The sequence below is a fragment of the Delphinapterus leucas genome, chromosome 16 (assembly GCF_059928025.1).
Source record: "Delphinapterus leucas isolate spDelLeu-1000000601 "Yukka" chromosome 16, BTC_Dleu_Yukka2, whole genome shotgun sequence".
In the NCBI taxonomy this organism is placed as follows: domain Eukaryota; kingdom Metazoa; phylum Chordata; class Mammalia; order Artiodactyla; family Monodontidae; genus Delphinapterus; species Delphinapterus leucas.
Window position 1 is genome coordinate 18,785,516 of NC_143144.1, and position 17,658 is coordinate 18,803,173.

The 17,658-nt window shown below is 38.8% G+C and overlaps 1 protein-coding gene across 3 annotated transcripts in view; it reads left to right on the top strand.

Moving 5' to 3' along the window:
• Positions 1-16,595, top strand: part of NRBF2 (nuclear receptor binding factor 2) — a 32,177-nt gene extending 15,582 nt beyond the window's left edge. The window contains exons 2-4 of one of the 3 annotated variants that reach the window (XM_022560598.3): positions 9,326-9,410; positions 13,699-13,739; positions 15,067-16,595. In XM_022560598.3, coding sequence (XP_022416306.1) covers positions 9,326-9,410; positions 13,699-13,739; positions 15,067-15,777 — 837 coding nt within the window. In that variant the 3' untranslated portion in view covers positions 15,778-16,595. Of the gene's footprint in view, positions 1-9,325; positions 9,411-9,516; positions 9,587-13,698; positions 13,740-15,066 lie in introns of those variants that run through there. The other 2 variants (XM_089897548.1, XM_089897549.1) reach the window with 2 other exon arrangements.
• The last annotated feature ends 1,063 nt before the right edge of the window (positions 16,596-17,658 follow it).

The window sequence follows — 17,658 nt, forward strand, 5'->3', positions numbered from 1 at the left end:
AATGAGGTGTTAAAAGCCCCCCACTATTATTGTGTTACTGTCGATTTCCTCTCTTGCAGCTGTTAGCAGTTGCCTTATGTATTGAGGTGCTCCTATGTTGGGTGCATATATGTTTATAATTGTCATATCTTCTTGGATTGATCCCTTGATCATTATGTAGTGTCCTTCCTTGTCTCTGGTAACATTCTTTATTTTAAAGTCTATTTTATCTGATATTAGTATTGCTACTCCAGCCTTCTCTTGATTTCCATTTGCATGGAATATCTTTTTCCATCCCTTCACTTTCGGTCTGTATGTGTCCCTAGGTCTGAAGTGGATCTCTTGTAGACAGCATATATATGGGTCTTGTTTTTGTATCCATTCAGCGAGCCTGTGTCTTTTGGCTGGAACATTTAAGCCATTCACTTTTAAGGTAATTATCCATCTGTATGTTCCTATGACCATTTTCTTCACTGTTTTGGGTTTGTTTTTGTAGGTCCTTTTCTTCTCTTGTGTTTCCCACTTAGAGAAGTTCCTGTAGCATTTGTTGTAGAGCTGGTTTGGTGGTGCTGAATCCTCTTAGCTTTTGCTTGTCTGTAAAGCTTTTGATTTCTCCATCGAATGAATGAGGTCCTTGCCAAGTAGAGTAATTTTGGTTGTAGGTTCTTCCCTTTCATCACTTTAAATATATCATGCCACTCCCTGCTGGCTTGTAGAGTTTCTGCTGAGAAATCAGCTGTTAACCTTATGGGAGTTCCCTTGTATGTTATTTGTTGTTTTTCCCTTGCTGCTTTCAATAGTTTTTCTTTGCCTTTAATTTTTGCCAGTTTGATTACTGTGTGTCTCGGCGTGTTTCTCCTTGGGTTTATCCTGTATGGGACTCGCTGCACTTCCTGGACTTGGGTGGCTGTGTCCTTTCCCATGTTAGGGAAGTTTTTGACTATAATCTCTTCAAATATTTTCTCTGGTTCTTTCTCTATCTCTTCTGCTTCTGGGACCCCTATAATGCGAATGTTGCATTTAATGTTGTCCCAGAGGTTTCTTAGGCTGTCTTCATTTCTTTTCCTTGTTTTTTCTTTAGTCTGTTCCGCAGCAGTGAATTCCACCATTCTGTCTTGCAGGTCACTTATCCATTCTTCTGCCTCAGTTTTTCTGCTATTGATTCCTTTTAGTGTAGTTTTCATTTCAGTTTTGTATTGTTCATCTTTGTTTGTTCTTTAATTCTTCTAGGTCTTTGTTAAACATTTCTTGCATCTTCTAAAATTTTTGCCTCCATTCTTTTTCTGAGGTCCTGGATTATCTTCACTATCATTATTCTGAGTTCTTTTTCTGGAAGGTTGCCTATCTGCACTTCATTTAGTTGTTTTTCTGGGGTTTTATCTTGTTCCTTCATCTGGTACATAGCCCTCTGTCTTTTCACCTTGTCTATCTTTCTGTGAATGTGGTTTTTGTTCCACAGGCTGCAGGATTGTACTTCTTTCTTCTGCTGTCTGCCCTCTGGTGGATGAGGCTATCTAAGAGGCTTGATGGGAGGACTGGTGGTGGGTAGAGCTGACTGTTGCTCTTGTGGGCAGAGCTCAGTAAAACTTTAATCCACTTGACTGTTGATGGGTAGGGCTGGGTTCCCTCCCTGTTGGTTGTATGGCCTGACAACCCAGTACTGGAGCCTACCTGGGCTCTTTGGTGGGGCTGATGACAGACTCTGGGAGGGCTCCCGCCGAGGAGTACTTCCCAGAACTTCTGCTGCCAGTGTCCTTGTTCCCACAATGAGCCACAGCCACCCCCCACCTCTGCAGGAGACCCTCCAACACTAGCAGGTAGGTCTGGTTCAGTCTCCCCGGGGGTCACTGCTGCTTCCCCTGGGTCCCGATGCACACACTACTTTGTGTGTGCCCTCCAAGAGTGGAGTCTCTGTTTCCCCAGTCCTGTTGAAGTCCTGCAATCAATTCCTACTAGGCGTCAAAGTCTGATTCTCTAGGAATTCCTCCTCCTGTTGCCAGACCCCCGGGTTGGGAAGCCTGATGTGGGGCTCAGAACCTTCACTCCAGTGGGTGGACTTCTGTGGTATAAGTGTTCGCCAGTCTGTGAGTCACCCACGCACCAGTTATGGGATTTGATTTTACTGTGATTGCGCCCCTCCTACCGTCTCACTGTGGCTTCTCCTTTGTCTTTGGATGTGGGGTATCTTTTTTGGTGAGTTCCAGTGTCTTCCTGTCAATGATTGTCCAGCAGGTAGTTGTGATTCTGGTGTTCTCGCAAGAGGGAATGAGAGCACGTCCTTCTACTCCGCCATCTTGTTTGCTCCCCTTGCTCATGTGATTTTTATTCCTCATTTTGTTAATGTGGCATCACATTGGTTTTCGGATAAGTTTGATTTGTTGAACCATCTTTGTATCCCTGGAATAAATCCCACTTGATTTGCGAGTATTTTGCTGAGGATTTTTGTATCTGTGTTCGTCAGGGATATCGGCCTCTAGCTTTGTTTTTTTCCATTTGGTGTCCTTGTCTGTTTTGGTATCAGGGTAATGCTGGCCTTGTAAAATAAGTTTGGAAGTGTTCCCTATTCTTCTGTTTTTTGGAAGACTTTGAGGAGGATTGGTATTCTTTGAATTTTTGGTAGGATTCACCAGTGAAGCCGTCTGGTCCTGGATTTTTGTTTGTTGTGAAGTTTGTGATTACTAATTCAGTCTCCATACCCGTACAGGTGTACCTCATTTTATTGTGCTTTGCTTTATTGCACTTTGCAGATGTTGCATTTTTTTTTAACAAATTGAAGGTTTATGACTACCCTGTGTCTTATTGGCACCATTGTTCCAACTGCATTATTTTCAAATTAAGGAATGTACATTGATTTTTTTTTTTTTTTTTTTTGCGGTACGTGGGCCTCTCACTGCTGTGGCCTCTCCCGTTGCAGAGCACAGGCTCCGGACGCGCAGGCTCAGCAGCCATGGCTCACGGGCCTAGCCGCTCCGTGGCATGTGGGATCTTCCTGGACCGGGGCACGAACCCGTGTCCCCTGCATTGGCAGGCGGACTCTCAACCACTGCGCCACCAGGGAGGCCCTACATTGTTTTTTTTAGACATAATGTTATTGCACACTTAATAGACAACAGTGTAGTGTAAACATAACTTTTATTTATTTATCTTAAAAATATTTATTTATTTGGCTGTGCTGGGTCTTAGTTGTGGCACGTGGGATCTTTGTTTCCGTGTGTGGGATCTTTTAGTTGCGTCTTGTGGGACCTTTTTTAGCTGCAGTATGCGGGCTCTTAGTTGCAGCATGTGGGATCTAGTTCCCTGACCAGGGATCGAACATGGGCCCCCTGCATTGGGAACTCGGGGTCTTAACCACTGGACTACGAGGGAAGTCCCAACATAACTTTTACATGTATTGGGAAACCAAAAAATTTGTGTGACTCATTTTATTCCAGTATTCACTTTATTGCCGTGGCCTGGAACTGAGCTTGCAATATCTCCGAGATATGTCTGTGATTGGTTTGTTCAGATTTTCTGTTTTTTCATAATTTGGTCTTAGACAGTTTTGTGTTTCTAGGAATTTATCTATTTCTTCTAGGTTGCCCAATTTGTTGGCATATAATTGTTCATAATAGTTTCTTATTATCCTTTGTATTTCTGTGTTACCAGTTGGAACATCTTTTCATTTTTGGTTTCTGTGTGTTTTTTGTTTTTGCAGTTGGTTAGTTCCCCAACCAGGGATTGAACCTGGGCCACGTTGTTAAGATTTGTTTTGTGGTCTGACATACGATCTGTCCTGGAGAATGTTCCATGAGCACTTGAAGAATGTGTATTTTGTTGCTTTTGGATGGAATGTTCTGTATATATTTGTTCCATCTTGTCTAATATGTCATTTAGGGCCTGTGTTTCCCTACTGTTGTTTTGGTCTGGATGATCTATCTATTGATGTAAATGGGGTTTTAAAGGCTCCTGTAATTACATTGCTGTCTGTTTCTTCCTTTAGGTCTCTTAATATTTGTCTTATATATTTAGGTGCTCCTGGAGTTAAAATTCATGAAGAGTGTTAAGTTACCTTTTCTGTCCTAAGTTTCCTGATAAACTTTAAGAAGAAAATAAATAAAATTTACTTTATTTGTTTGGGTTAGTACCCAAAATAGATATATTCTTGGGTTAAACATTATTTGAATTGTTAGTGATATCACTCATAAAGACCTATATTGTCTTTTATCTTTTTGTTGTTGTTGTTGAGGTATAGTTGTTTTACAGTGTTGTGTTAGTTTCTGCTGTACAGCGAAGTGGAGATCCCTGTGCTATACAGCAGGTTCTTATTAGTTATGTATTTTATACATATTAGTGTATATATGTCACTCCCAATCTCCCAATTCATCCCCCACCCCCACTTTGCCCCCTTGGCATCCATACGTTTGTTCGCTACGTCTGTGTCTCTATTTATGCCTTGCAAACCAGTTCATCTGCACCATTTTTCTAGATTCCACATATATGCGTTAATATACGATATTTGTTTTTCTCTTTCTGACTTCACTCTGTATGGCAGTCTCTAGGTCCATCCACGTCTCTACAAATGACCCAATTTCGTTCCTTTTTATGGCTAATATTCCACTGTATGTATGTACCACATCTTCTTTATCCCACATCTTCTTTATCCATTCTTCTGTCGATGGGTATTTAGGTTGCTTCCATGACCTGGGTAAATAGTAAACAGTGCTGCAGTGAACATTGGGGTGCATGTGTCTTTTTGAATTACTGTTTTCTCTGGGTATATGCCCAGTGGTGGGATTGCTGGGTCATACGGTAATTCTATTTTTAGTTTTTTAAGGAACGTCTGTACTGTTCTCCATAGTGGCTGTATCAATTTACATTCCCACCAACAGTGCAAGAGGGTTCCCTTTTCTCCACACCCTCTCCAGCATTTGTTGTCTTTTATCATTTTTGAACGAAGTATTGAGATAAAACCTTCCCCGTAAAATTTTAGTGCATCTTGAAGTAATTGGCAGAAGAGAAACATGTTTTCAGAATTATAAAATATCAGTGCCCAAACTTTTAGAATCCCTAATGAACGTTCCCGTTTCAGTTGCTTCTTTTTCCTGTTTTATTTTGAATCACCAAAGAAGCATATGGATTTAATACTTTTAATGCTGTGATTCTGCCAAGAACAGTATTTAAAGAGAGATCAATTTTAATATTAGAGACCTTTAAAGATTGTTTTAAAAATAAGAATTACTACAAAAATAAGCTTCATACAGTATCTTTAGTTGGAAAAGAATGCAGTTTAGTCTAATCTCCCCAATCACATTGTAAGCTTTATGGTGGTAGATAACCTCTGCTGCTTTTACTGTCTTTTAACTCGTTTAATTTTCACAACATTCTCATTTTAAAGATGAGAAAACTTGGGCAGGAAGTTAAGAAAGCCAAGTTCAGGTGTCTAATAAGTGCTCAAGCTGAGATTTGAACCTAGGCAGTTGGCATGTGCTGGGTGTCTAACAACTTGGTGTAGGACCTGTATTTTTTAATAGGGAATTTGATTGCTGTGGTGCCAGATAACCTAAAGTAGGTGTGTGTTTTAAAATGAAATGTAACTACTGAGTTGGCAGCGTGATCAGAGATTGGATTTTACATGGGGAAGTTTTTGGGGAGTTGGAAGAGCCATGAGGTCCTGTTCCCACCACTTGAGAACTTTTTGTTTCTTTGGTGTTCAAGAAAAAGTTTATTCTCACACCACAGACAAAAATAAACTCAAAATAGCTTTAAGACTTAAACATAAGATGTGACACCACAAAACTCCTAGAAGAGAACATAGGCAAAACATTCGCTGAAGTGGCAGTGTTTTCCTAGGGCAGTCTCCCAAGGCAATAGAAATAAAAGCAAAAATAGACAAATGGGACCTAATCACACAGAAGCTTTTGCGTAGCAAAGGAAGTCATAAACAAGATGAAAAGACAGCCTACAGAATGAGAGAAAATACTTACAAACTATGCGACTTAGAAGGGCTTAATTTCCAAAATAATTAAACAGCTGATGCAACTCAATAACAAAAAACTTAACAACCCAATCAAAAAATGGGCAGAAGACCCAAATAGACAGTTCTCCAAAGAAGACATATAGACGGCCAATAGGCACATGAAAAGATGCTCAACATCACTAATTATTAGAAAAATGCAAATCAAAACCATAATGAGGTACCACCTAACACCAGTCAGAATGGCCATCGTTAAAAAGTATACAAATAACAAATGCTGGAGAGGATGTAGAGAAAAGGGAATCCTTCTGCACTGTTGGTAGGAATGTAAGTTGGTGCAGCTACTATGGAAAACAGTATGGAGGTTTCTTGAACTAAAAATAGAGTTAACATATGATCCAGCAATCCCACTTCTGGGCATATATCTGGGCAAAACTCCAATTCAAAAAGATATGTGCACCCCTGTGTTCATAGCAGCACTATTCACAATAGCTGAGACATGGAAACAACTTACATGTCCATCGACAGATGAATGGATAAGGATGTGGTATTATATATACACATGGAATATTACTCAGCCATAAAAAGTGAAATAATGCCATTTGCAGCAACGTGGATGTACCTTAAGATTATCATACTTAAGTGAAGTAAGTCAGAGGAAGACAAATACCATATGATATCATTTATATGTGGAATCTAAAATATGATACAAATGATGAACCTATTAACAAAACAGAAACAGACTCACGGACATAGAAAACAAATTTATGGTTACCAAAGGGGAAAGAGGGTGGGGAAGGTTGGGATTAGCAGACACACACTAGTATACATAGAATAGATAACCAACAAGGACCTACTGTATAGCACAGGGAACTATATTCAATATCCTGTAATAAACTAATGGAAAAGAATATGAAAAAGAAAAAAATTTATTCTACTATTGTGGAACTTGAAGTTTAACTAGGGAGCTTCGTAAATATAGTACAAGGTAGAAAATGATTAATGTCATTGGACAGAGAGACTAGAGGCAATGTTAGAATAAGGTAACCTCAGAGAGCATCTCATCCTGGCTTCTCAAAGTGTGTCCAAGAGCCAGTAGCTTCAGCTTCACCTGGGTAGAATCTCAAGCCCTTCTGAATCAGTGTGCATTTTAATTTTAACCAGATTACCCAGTGATTTGGATTCCATTAAAACTTGAGAAGCACAGATCTAACTCCATCATTTTACAGGTGAGGGAACAGGCCCTGAAGGATGAGATAATTTGGCTGGTTTAGTGGGATTACAGAACTTGAGCCCAGTGCCCCAGGTTCTTGGTAGGGCTATGTCTGCACTGTGCCATCCTAGTTAGGAAGTACTTTGGGATTTCAGAGAAGGTTGTCTCTTAAATAGGGCTTCTTTCAAAGCTTAGAAAGGTAAAGGCATATGCAGATTCTTTCATTATTTTTTTTTCCCTGTGCCTAGAACCTTGTTGATTGTCACTTGCTTTAGCTATATGCTCAGAATACATTCCTTAGAGGAATCATGTTGATCATAACTTACCTTTCTTGATTATGTACATTCTCTCCCCAAAAGATCTGTATCATTTCTGGATACTATATAATACTCCTGTGTTAAGAACATGTTTTTTGTTCAAATCCAGGACTCCATGGTTAAAATTATATTTTAAGCCCTTAGTCATTTCTGGCTATCCATTATTATTTTTAGGAATAAATTGAGACTTAGAGAAAAAGTTTGTTTAATTACTATTTGAAGAATAAAAAGCCTCTGAAACAATTGAAAGGAATAATCTTTCTTTTAAGAGTGTCGCTTGCCTCTTCCTTACAAAAATAGAAATGGGGAAAATGTAAACAGCATGCATTGCTAGAAGTGTACTGTTCCCTACTTTTGTCTTCACCTCTGTTTTACACTGAGCATAATTTGTAAACTTGCAAATATTTCTAATCTCAGTTACAAAAGTGATTTTCTGAAGTGTTTTTATGAGGCATCAGTGGCACATTTTTTGAAAAGCATTCAACACAAATCATTTCACACCTGACACACAGATTTGATTTTTGCTTTTTAAAAAGAAACTGAGGTAAAGTACACATAAAATTTTCTGTCTTTAAATTTTTAATTAAAAATAATTTTGGGTCGCATCATGTGGCTTGCAGGAAGTTCAGTTCCCCGACCAGGGATTGAACCTGGGCCATGGCAGTGAAAGCGCCAAATCCCAACCACTAGACCAGCAGGGAACTCCCAAATTTGCCGTCTGTAATTTTTAAGTGTACAGTTCAGTAGTGTTAAGAATATTCACATTGTTATGCAGCAGATCTCCAGAACTTTTTCATGTTGTAAATCTGAAACTCTACACCCATTGAATCAGCAACTCCCCACTTTTCTCTCCCCCGAGTCTCTGGCAACTATCCTTTCTACTTTCAGTTTCTGTGAGTTTGACTACTTTAGATACCTCATTAAGTGGGATCATATAGTATTTGTCTTTTTGCAAGTGGCTTATTATATATTTCATTATTAGTTTAAAGTCCTCAAAGTTCATGCTGTAGCATGTGTCAGTTTCCTCCCTCTTCAGGCTGAGTAATTTTACATTGTGTGTATGCACCACATTTTGTTCATTCATCTGTTGATGAATGCTTAGGTTGCTTCCACCTTTTGATTATTCTGAATAATGCTGCTGTGAACATAGGTGTATAGTGCTTTTTCACTTTAAGCAGCTTTGCTAAATTATCTGTGAGTTTGTTAGTGAGGAAAACATTACACTAGTTAGAAGACTTCAGCTGACCATTGCTTTCTCCTTGCCTGCTAACTGTATAACCTTATGTAAGATATGTGACCACTATGAGTCTATGGACCTCCTTATGTAAGAGATGAAACACATTCACAAAATTGTAATAGTTCTGAAATGTAACACAAATGTAAGGAGACCAATGACTATTTATTTAATCCATTTGCTTTCAGTACTTTGAGTTTGTTGTTTTGGTGAGCTGTACCTGAAAAGATCTCCACCATAACATTAAATATTGGTATCATTAATTCCTCAACTGTATAATGTACAAACTTTTTATCTTGAAAACATAAATAGCAACTTTAATGTTGAAAAGGAAGAATGAGTTAAAAACCAAGAAAATATACATTTTGAGTAACAATTTGATGATGGCCCTTGGCTTATCTCTGAAGAACGTTCCCTGAAGGAGTTGGTGCCTAGTGTTAACCTCGATTGTTTATTAGTGGAGTTGAGAGAAGTTGCCAGTCCTTTCAGATACTACCCATTAGGTTTCCCCAGTTTTAGATACAGCCGTAATGGTTTGATGTGTGGCAACAAACAGCATTATATCTTCTTAAAAGTTTTTTTTTTTTTTTTTTTTAAGTAAGAGGAACTCAGGAATGTTTGTCTTCTAGGCTCATCAACAGAGCAGACGAGCAGATCGTTTAGTAGCTGCAGGGAAATACGAAGAGGCTATTTCTTGTCACAAAAAGGCTGCAGGTGAGTATTCTTTTTAAGAAATACTGAGTCTAAAACTTCAGGGCAGTTTCTTTTTTCCAGTATCTCTCAACACGTTATTTAGAATGAAAGTCACAAGAGTAATGATGTGTTGTTGCCCTGCATGTACCAGCTTGATACTACTGACCCACTGGAACACAGCTTGGATTATTTTTCAAGTGAGTGTGTTAGATTTTCCAGCTCCTCCTAACCCAGTCTTTCTAAATCAAGAAGATTGCATATGCTGTATTCATAAATGATTCCTGGACACAGCTTCCTGAGCCTGAGGATCCCCAAAGACAGAAGTGATTCCAAGAAGTGTCTGTCAATTCATCTTAGTTGTTATAGAGAAGGAGTCTGGATTTCAAATATTTAGCTTTTTTGGGTTTTGAAAGTAATAACTAATTTAATTCCAGCCATTAATTTTCACTGAGTTTCTGTTTTCTAAGATGCTGATAATACAAAATCCATTGAAACTCTTTCCTGTGGCCTTTCTTTAGCTTCCCTTCTGAATGTTTCGTCTATACATTCATGCCTATAGTACCATGCTGCTCATGACCTTCTTTTAGGTATGAAGTTTAGAATTACTGGATTCTTACCAAACACCTAATTTTATCCCAGTCATACAAGCTAGCATATGTTGAACTCAGAAATAGATCTTCAGGGTCTGTTAGTACAGACTGGTTTCTGTTAGCTGAGTAGCCTAAAAGCTTCGGGGCGGGGGTGCTTCATCCTACGGTGGAGTGGCTGCCTGTCTTAGAGCGAGCCCCGTACTCTTTCCGCTGGAGGAAGGCGCTTTCCTCCCCACTAGGCCAGTACCATGATCCAAGTCCTGCTTTTTCCTGGCATAGGCTGCCCCTCCTGATAAGTCCTTCTATGTCAGTGAGTTTTGCCTACAAGTCAGTAATTTTCAGAGAAAATTTCACGTCTTATTTTTGAAGAGTTAGTTTTGCTACTGAAGTGTACCCCTTCAGCTGTAGGGCTGAATGCATTGTATACATCCCATAAATCTTTGTGGATTTTTATGGTGAATTTTATGGGCGCTTTAGACAACATTAAACTTGGCAGCTAGTGCTATTTAAATCTTCCATAAGCCATATTTTGTTATGAATCAAATTGTTAAATTTGTAGTCACTATAAAAAAAAGTGTACTATACTATTTTAAAAAAAAAACATGAATGCTGCAGTGAAATGCTACATTTAGTTAAATAATCCAGAGTGGTCATGGTTACACATAAATAACAGACTGATCAGCATTAGGTTGTGTGTTGATTGGTAGGATATCCTGGATATTCTGCCCCTGCCCCTCGCCGAGAAGGAAGGATTTATTACTTGCAGCAAGTAAGGAGAACATTTGCTTTCCCAAAGCAGTGTCTCTGGATTGGTAGGATATTCTGAATACATAAAAGAGAGAGAAGTTTCTTTCATTCCTAGCCTGCATCCCTGTCTTTATTTGAAGACTTAAAATTAATGTTGGGCTTTTAAATTCTTGTCTCCCTTTCTCTGTATCTAAAGAAAAGATAAAGGCAGTCTGTTGGATCCCATTAGCTCTAATTATGGAGATACAACTTTAAGTGTGATTAGTTAATCCCACCCAGCGGATTTGATTTGGAGTTTAGACTTGGTTAAAAATAGCCTTGTGTTGTGTTTCAGAGTAGAGTTGTGAATGTAGTGCTAGTTTGAAAATAAATGTGGTTAGAATGAGCTCAGTGTTTTCTAAATTGACTTACGTCTAGGGCTCGAACAGAGGTGTTTTGGGAGGTATGGATGTAAATGTATCCTGAGAGGAAGGAACTTAGTATTTGGAAATCATTTTAGAGACAAAACAGGGAAAGGTCATCATCTGAGAAAGACTGGTGGGATGAAAGCCTGAAATGAGAGAATTTAAGGGCAAAAGAAGGGGCCTCTGTTCAAGATCAGAGGAGATTCTGAGACAGTTTACCCGAGACTACACAGCTAAGGACTCATATCCGCTACACTTTGTAGTGTTCTGATAGTGTTTTGTAAATATATAGAAATAAAGAGGTTACTTGATAAACTGAGATATCCAACCCAGAAGGAGAAAGCTGTCTACATCTGGCAGGAGGTGGGGAGGAGGAGGTGTACGCATTTTTACCGCTCTATATTGAAAAAAAGTTAAGAAGCCATAAACTACCAAGAATTCAGCATTATTGCTTTAAACCCTATTGCTTTAAACCCTTGATTAGCAGCTCTAACTGGTTTTCTATGGCTTCTCTTGTTGCGGAGCATGGGCTCTAGGCACATGGGCTTCAGTAGTTGTGGCGCTCGGGCTCAGTAGCTGTGGTGCACGGGCTTAGCTGCTCTGTGGCATGTGGGATCCTCCTGGACCAGGACTTGAACCCGTGTCCCCTGCATTGGCAGGCAGATTCTTAACCACTGCACCACCAGGGAAGTCCTCCCTTACCAGTCTTAATGCAGTCCAGTTTCTAAGTGGATTTCGAAAAAGAGCAAAAGCTTAAATGGGAAGTTAATCATAGGCATTAACAATGCTTAGAACTCAAAATGAACTTTTCAGAAGATGAGCAGACCTCAGAGTACATTGTTTATATGTATTTGATAGTAAATGTTATTATTTTAAGAAGTGATAGATTCTTCAGATTTTCTTAATTCCTTTTCTTCATCATTTACTTAGTATTTACTTCAAATATTAGCCTTGTATCATAATTGAAGAAAGCAGTTTAACCACATTGCTAAATATTTCTGAGATAAGTATTCTCTGCCTACATTTCTGTCTTGGGCATTTGTTCCTTTTGTGGCTCTGGGGTAAACTCATTACCATGCAGTCAGATTAAAAAATTTTTTTTTCTTTTACAATAACTTTTAAGACCCAGATTTTAAGATTGGGAAATAATTTAAATGACAGTGTGACTCTTTTTGAATTCTCTGAGCTTTGGGAACTCAGTGTCCTTGGGTATCTTCTTCTGTCGTGTTATAGTTTCAAGGTTCTACAAAGGGAGGCACTGCATTTGGGTTAAGCTTGGTTTTGTGAAACTGTTCTATGTGTTAAGAAACTGGATTTAAAGCAAACTGTATTTCAGACAGGGAGGCAAATGTACACAGAGAATAATGGGAGGGATGTCTAGGGAAATCCACACAATCACAGTAAGAGATAGAATGTCTCAGCAGACTTACACATGAACAAAAGGAAAAGAAGTCGTCTGTATGCAGTTATACAGACTTAATAAGACAAAAAGTTGAGGGGAAAATGTAGGTATGGCTGGAGCACAGGCCATATAACCAACTCTGTTTTCTGATGTGGAGGGAGCATCCAATTAGTCTGTCTTGAAGACTGTGATAGAACCTGGCAGACAACAGTTCTAAGTGATGAACTCAGGAAATCATTAAAATATTTGGATTAAGATTAGACAGAAAGCAGTGCTTATAGTATTGGAGAAAAGGCAAGAAGGAAGTTAATGTATGAGAGATGCCAAAAAGTTTATAGTGAGCAAGAGATAAAAAAATGGGGATTAATTGGACACGACCTATTATTAATAATACTTTTTATACCCTGTCTTGTTCCAGCAAGATATAAAAGGGCTTACAGAGGAATACAACAAAATATAAAATCCATAGAAAGATAAAATGGGGGAGGACTGGTAGTTCACAAAATGCATCATGAGTTCTTGAAGGGGAACATGGCCTTCAGCGTTCTAGCAGTCAGCTTAGAGAGGAAAGTTATGGATTTTTACAGTGACATTTTCATAAATGTCCTAATACTGCCTGCAGCTACTTATTATAAATATGTCAGTGAGTTCTTTGGGCTTTTAACTACCAGATTCACAGTAGGCTGATAGTATAGCTCAGACACAATTCAATAAAAGTAGTTGTATAGGAGCCCAAAATGATAGTTTAGGTATTCATGTGGGTAAAAAGTCATGGATAGTCAATATCTTGACATTTTTGTGAGCATAATTTGAGTAATAGGAATTTGATAGGTTCTTGTTTAATTTTAAGCCTACCTAATTCTGTTTTTCTGATTATGCCATCTTTACTTCCTTAACTGTGAAATCTACATTGATTTAAAAGAACCAGCCCCTCCAAGGTGAAGTATGGAATATGTACATTTGATTACCACTGATATTTTTTATGGAGAAGTTAAGAATCCTTTTTTTTTTTTAAATCCTTTTCGGGAATAGGGTAACTATGTAGCAGAATTGCTTCTAAGACCAGTTCTCTTTGTCATATGAGGAGTATTAAAACTCTTTGTTTGACCTTTTAATAACAAAATGACGACACATAATGTGTGTGTCTCTTTTTTTTTTTTAACCAGCGTATCTTTCTGAAGCTATGAAGCTGACACAGTCTGAGCAGGTAAGACACTTCAATATTTTCAACAAGGGCTAGAAGGATTTTCTGTGGAGACTTGAATTGTGTATAAAATAAAGCATTGTGCTCCTCCCAAAACACTGCAGTCAGAAATACATAAAATGGGGAAGAGATGAGTACTTCAGAAAGGAAATTAAAACTAAATGAACTGTTGGGATTAACATATACATATTTTACATATATAAAATAGATAATCAACAAAAACCTACTGTATAGCACAGGGAAGTCTACTCAGTACTCTGTAATAATCTAAATGGGAAAAGAATCTGAAAAAGGATAGATTCATGTATAACTGAATCACTTTGCTATCCACCTGAGACTAACACAACTTTGTCAATCAACTGTACTCCAGTATAAAATAAAAAATAAAACGAAGTGAACTGCTGTTGATGGCATGCAGAAACTGCTGTCCTTTTTTCTAGGGGTTTCTCACAGACCTTAGATTGCCAGGCGTGTCCTTTAGAGACCTGTTAGTGCCTTTCCTGATCATTAGCTCATTTGACCATGAGCTCACAGTAAGTAAGCAGGCCTGGCCCAGGGGAAACCAGTTGGCCTTACCTTTGCTTGTCAAAGATAATTTAAATCCAGACCTGTCTTTTCCTGAATTCCTAAGCAGTTCTGGTACTTTTAAATTTGTTTCACCAATGGCTTTAAATTGTCTTCTGTGTCTGGGGAGGGCCTGCCTAGGTTTTTAAAATAGCTTTACACAAAGCTACATCTTTATCCAAAGGTGATTTCCTGATTATAGAAGTGGCAGGTCCACAGGAGTTACTTGGTAAATGTTTGTTTAATTGAATTAAGGAGATCTGAGGGGATATCAGTGGCAGGGAAAACATACCAGTTCCTCAGACTGAACGAAGAGAACTTAAAAGTTGTGTTCCATTCTGTGCACTTCCCTTTGACTGTCCAGAACTGCTTGTGTTAGCCATGTAATGTAGACCTGCGTCGAGACTTTAGCTAGTTGTAGAATTAAAGTCTAAATAGGAAAGTTTTCTGATTTTAAGCTGAGTACAAATAGCATTGCAGATGGGAAAGGCACATTCAAAAACGGTCTGATTCACCATGTCGATTGGAACCTGGAATAGGACTTCTGACTTCTTGAATGGTATTTTGTTTATGAATGAAAATGTTAACTTACCTAGAAAGATTTAGTTACTTTGAAAAGTGAGGTTCTATTGAATTGCAAACAGTATAAATAAAAAATTTTAAGTGCTATTGGGTTATTCAGAAAAGAAGATACTGAAATAGTATTTACCACACATTACTGAAGCGACTTAAAATGTTAAATTGTACCTTTCCTTCTGTGTAATAGGCTCATTTATCACTGGAACTGCAAAGGGATAGTCACATGAAACAGCTTCTCCTCATCCAGGAGAGATGGAAGAGGGCAAAGCGGGAGGAAAGATTGAAAGCCCAGCAGAGCACAGACAAGGATGCCGCTGCCCAGCTACAGGCATCTCACAGACCCTCTGCTGAGGACGCAGACAGCCAGAGCCCCCTACTCTCTCAGAATTATAGCCCTTCCACAGAGAAACACTTGCCTGAAATTCAGGGGGTCTTTGACAGGGATCCAGACACACTACTATTTTTACTTCAGCAGAAGAGCGAGCCAACAGAGCTGTGCATTGGAAGCAAAGCCCCAAAAGATGATAAAACAATTATAGAGGAGCAGGCAACCAAAATTGCAGATTTGAAGAGGCATGTGGAATTCCTTGTGGCTGAGAATGAAAGATTAAGGAGAGAAAACAAACAGCTAAAGGCTGAAAAGGCCAGACTTCTAAAAGGCCCGATAGAAAAGGAGCTTGATGTAGATGCTGATTTTGTAGAAAAGTCAGAGTTATGGAGCTTGCCACCACATGCAGAAACTGCTACAGCCTCTTCAACCTGGCAGAGGTTTGCGTCAAATACTGGGAAAGCCAAGGATATTCCAATACCCAATCTTCCTCCCTTGGATTTTCCATCTCCAGAACTTCCCCTCATGGAACTCTCTGAAGATATTCTGAAAGGACTTATGAATAATTAAAATGGAAGGCCATAGAAGAGGTGAAAAAGAGGAAATAATACGGTAATACAGTTAATCCAGCAAAAAAAAAAAAAAAGGGAAAACCACATGCAAGGGTGTCCCGGAGATGCTGAATCCAGCATCCTGCGGAGAAGAGGCATTGACAAGACTCGGAAACAGTCACTGTGAAGTATATCGCGCATCGGATTTACTGACTCGAGCTAATGATTCCAGACTTGGCAGATACTAAACTCTTGGAGGTTCACTTTCTCCTGATACAAACCAAATGGCTACCTGGAATAATTTTTTTCAAGCAACAATTATTTTTCTTCAGGGTTAAAATGTATAAAAGTATGTTATGTGTAATTAATCTATAATGCCATAAATGATAATGCAAAACCTAAATAATAATGGTTGCCTGAGGGGCTACCTTGTATTTGAAACATGCTTTCTATTCATGCATTGACTGTATGCATCTTGTTATGCACATTTCCTTTGTTTAATAAGGTGTGTAAGACACACCTTTCTAGAAGAAACTGTGTGCCACACTTTGCACTACTCGTAACATTAATGATAACCTCAAGACTATCAGGAGAAATACTTAAATTTCCATTTTATGAAGAAAGGAACCAAATTATTAGTTATGCTTTTTTAAAAAATTACCAGTTTACATAATTAATCAGGGTGCATTTTAAGTTCTAACTTTTTTTGTTTATTGTATAATGCATCATTTGAAAATACCAAGGAAATATCCTTTTGTTTTTAATGATGCATGAGTGGAAGTAATGCTGGTTGGCAGTATTGATTGTAAGAAATCAATAAAGTAATTGTATTTTATACCTTCGTTGAATGTGGTTGGTAGATAAAGAGCAAGTTTTGTACGGCTTCTGTGTTGGAAGTTTTGAATATGAATTTGAAGACATTCTGTCAGACGATTACTTTGGTATGTTAAAGGTTTTTTTCAGCGTTTTGTAGTCAGTTACCCCTGCAACCAAAGTGGAAGAGAACAAGGGAGCTCGTGAGGTTTAAATGTGTTCCCAGCCTTCTTGGGCTGGCACACACGGAAAGGCTCGGGCTGGCCGGCGGTGGCCATTCTGGGGCATGTGCCCGCTTTTCAGAGCAGAGGCTGCAAAGCACTACATGAACGCTCTCCTCTATGCAGAGTCCAGTGATGTTCCAGGAGGGGAAGGGGAAGACGAAGACCTAAGTGAAACTTTGGGTATAAGCCACTCGGTGTGTTTAAAGCGTAGACTTAGTTTATTGTGGGGGAGGCAAAAATATGGGCGAACAGCATGCCGCCTGTCCTGAGGGAATCGGGGACAATTGGGTTGAGGGGGTAGGGTTGGGCTCACACGTCTAGTGATGAAACTAGCAGAAGTACGATGAGATGGATGACCATGCAGAAGTCACTTTTTTCCTGTGTCTCATCTTGGTGCAGGTGAAACCCAAATTAAACTAGTTTCTTAAAATATCATAAGAGTTCTAATCTCTGTTAATTGTCCATCTCAGTGTTGTAGTACCCTAGACTCTGAGAATACTTTGCTTGCCTAACCTTCCTTATGAAACTTGAGATTTGAAAGATTGTGCCAATAATAAACTATTATTAGCATAGCCATTTCACTTTTAAAAATGAGCTTTGTTATGTTTTGACATGAACACTTTGTAAGGCACCCTCCCGTTCTTCCTCTGCTGTCTCCCCTCCCCCTTCCCTCTCTTTAGTTTTAGCAGTTTGACATGTATTTTGCAGGACCCTGTTCTATGCATTTCCACTAGCTAAATTCATGTTAAATGGACTAATTTTACTTTTCAGTTGTCTCTGAAGCTTTTATTCACACTCTTTAGTCCTCTTGTTTGATCTTGTTTTTAGGTTTTGGATTTGAGTCTGTCAATAGAATGTATGTG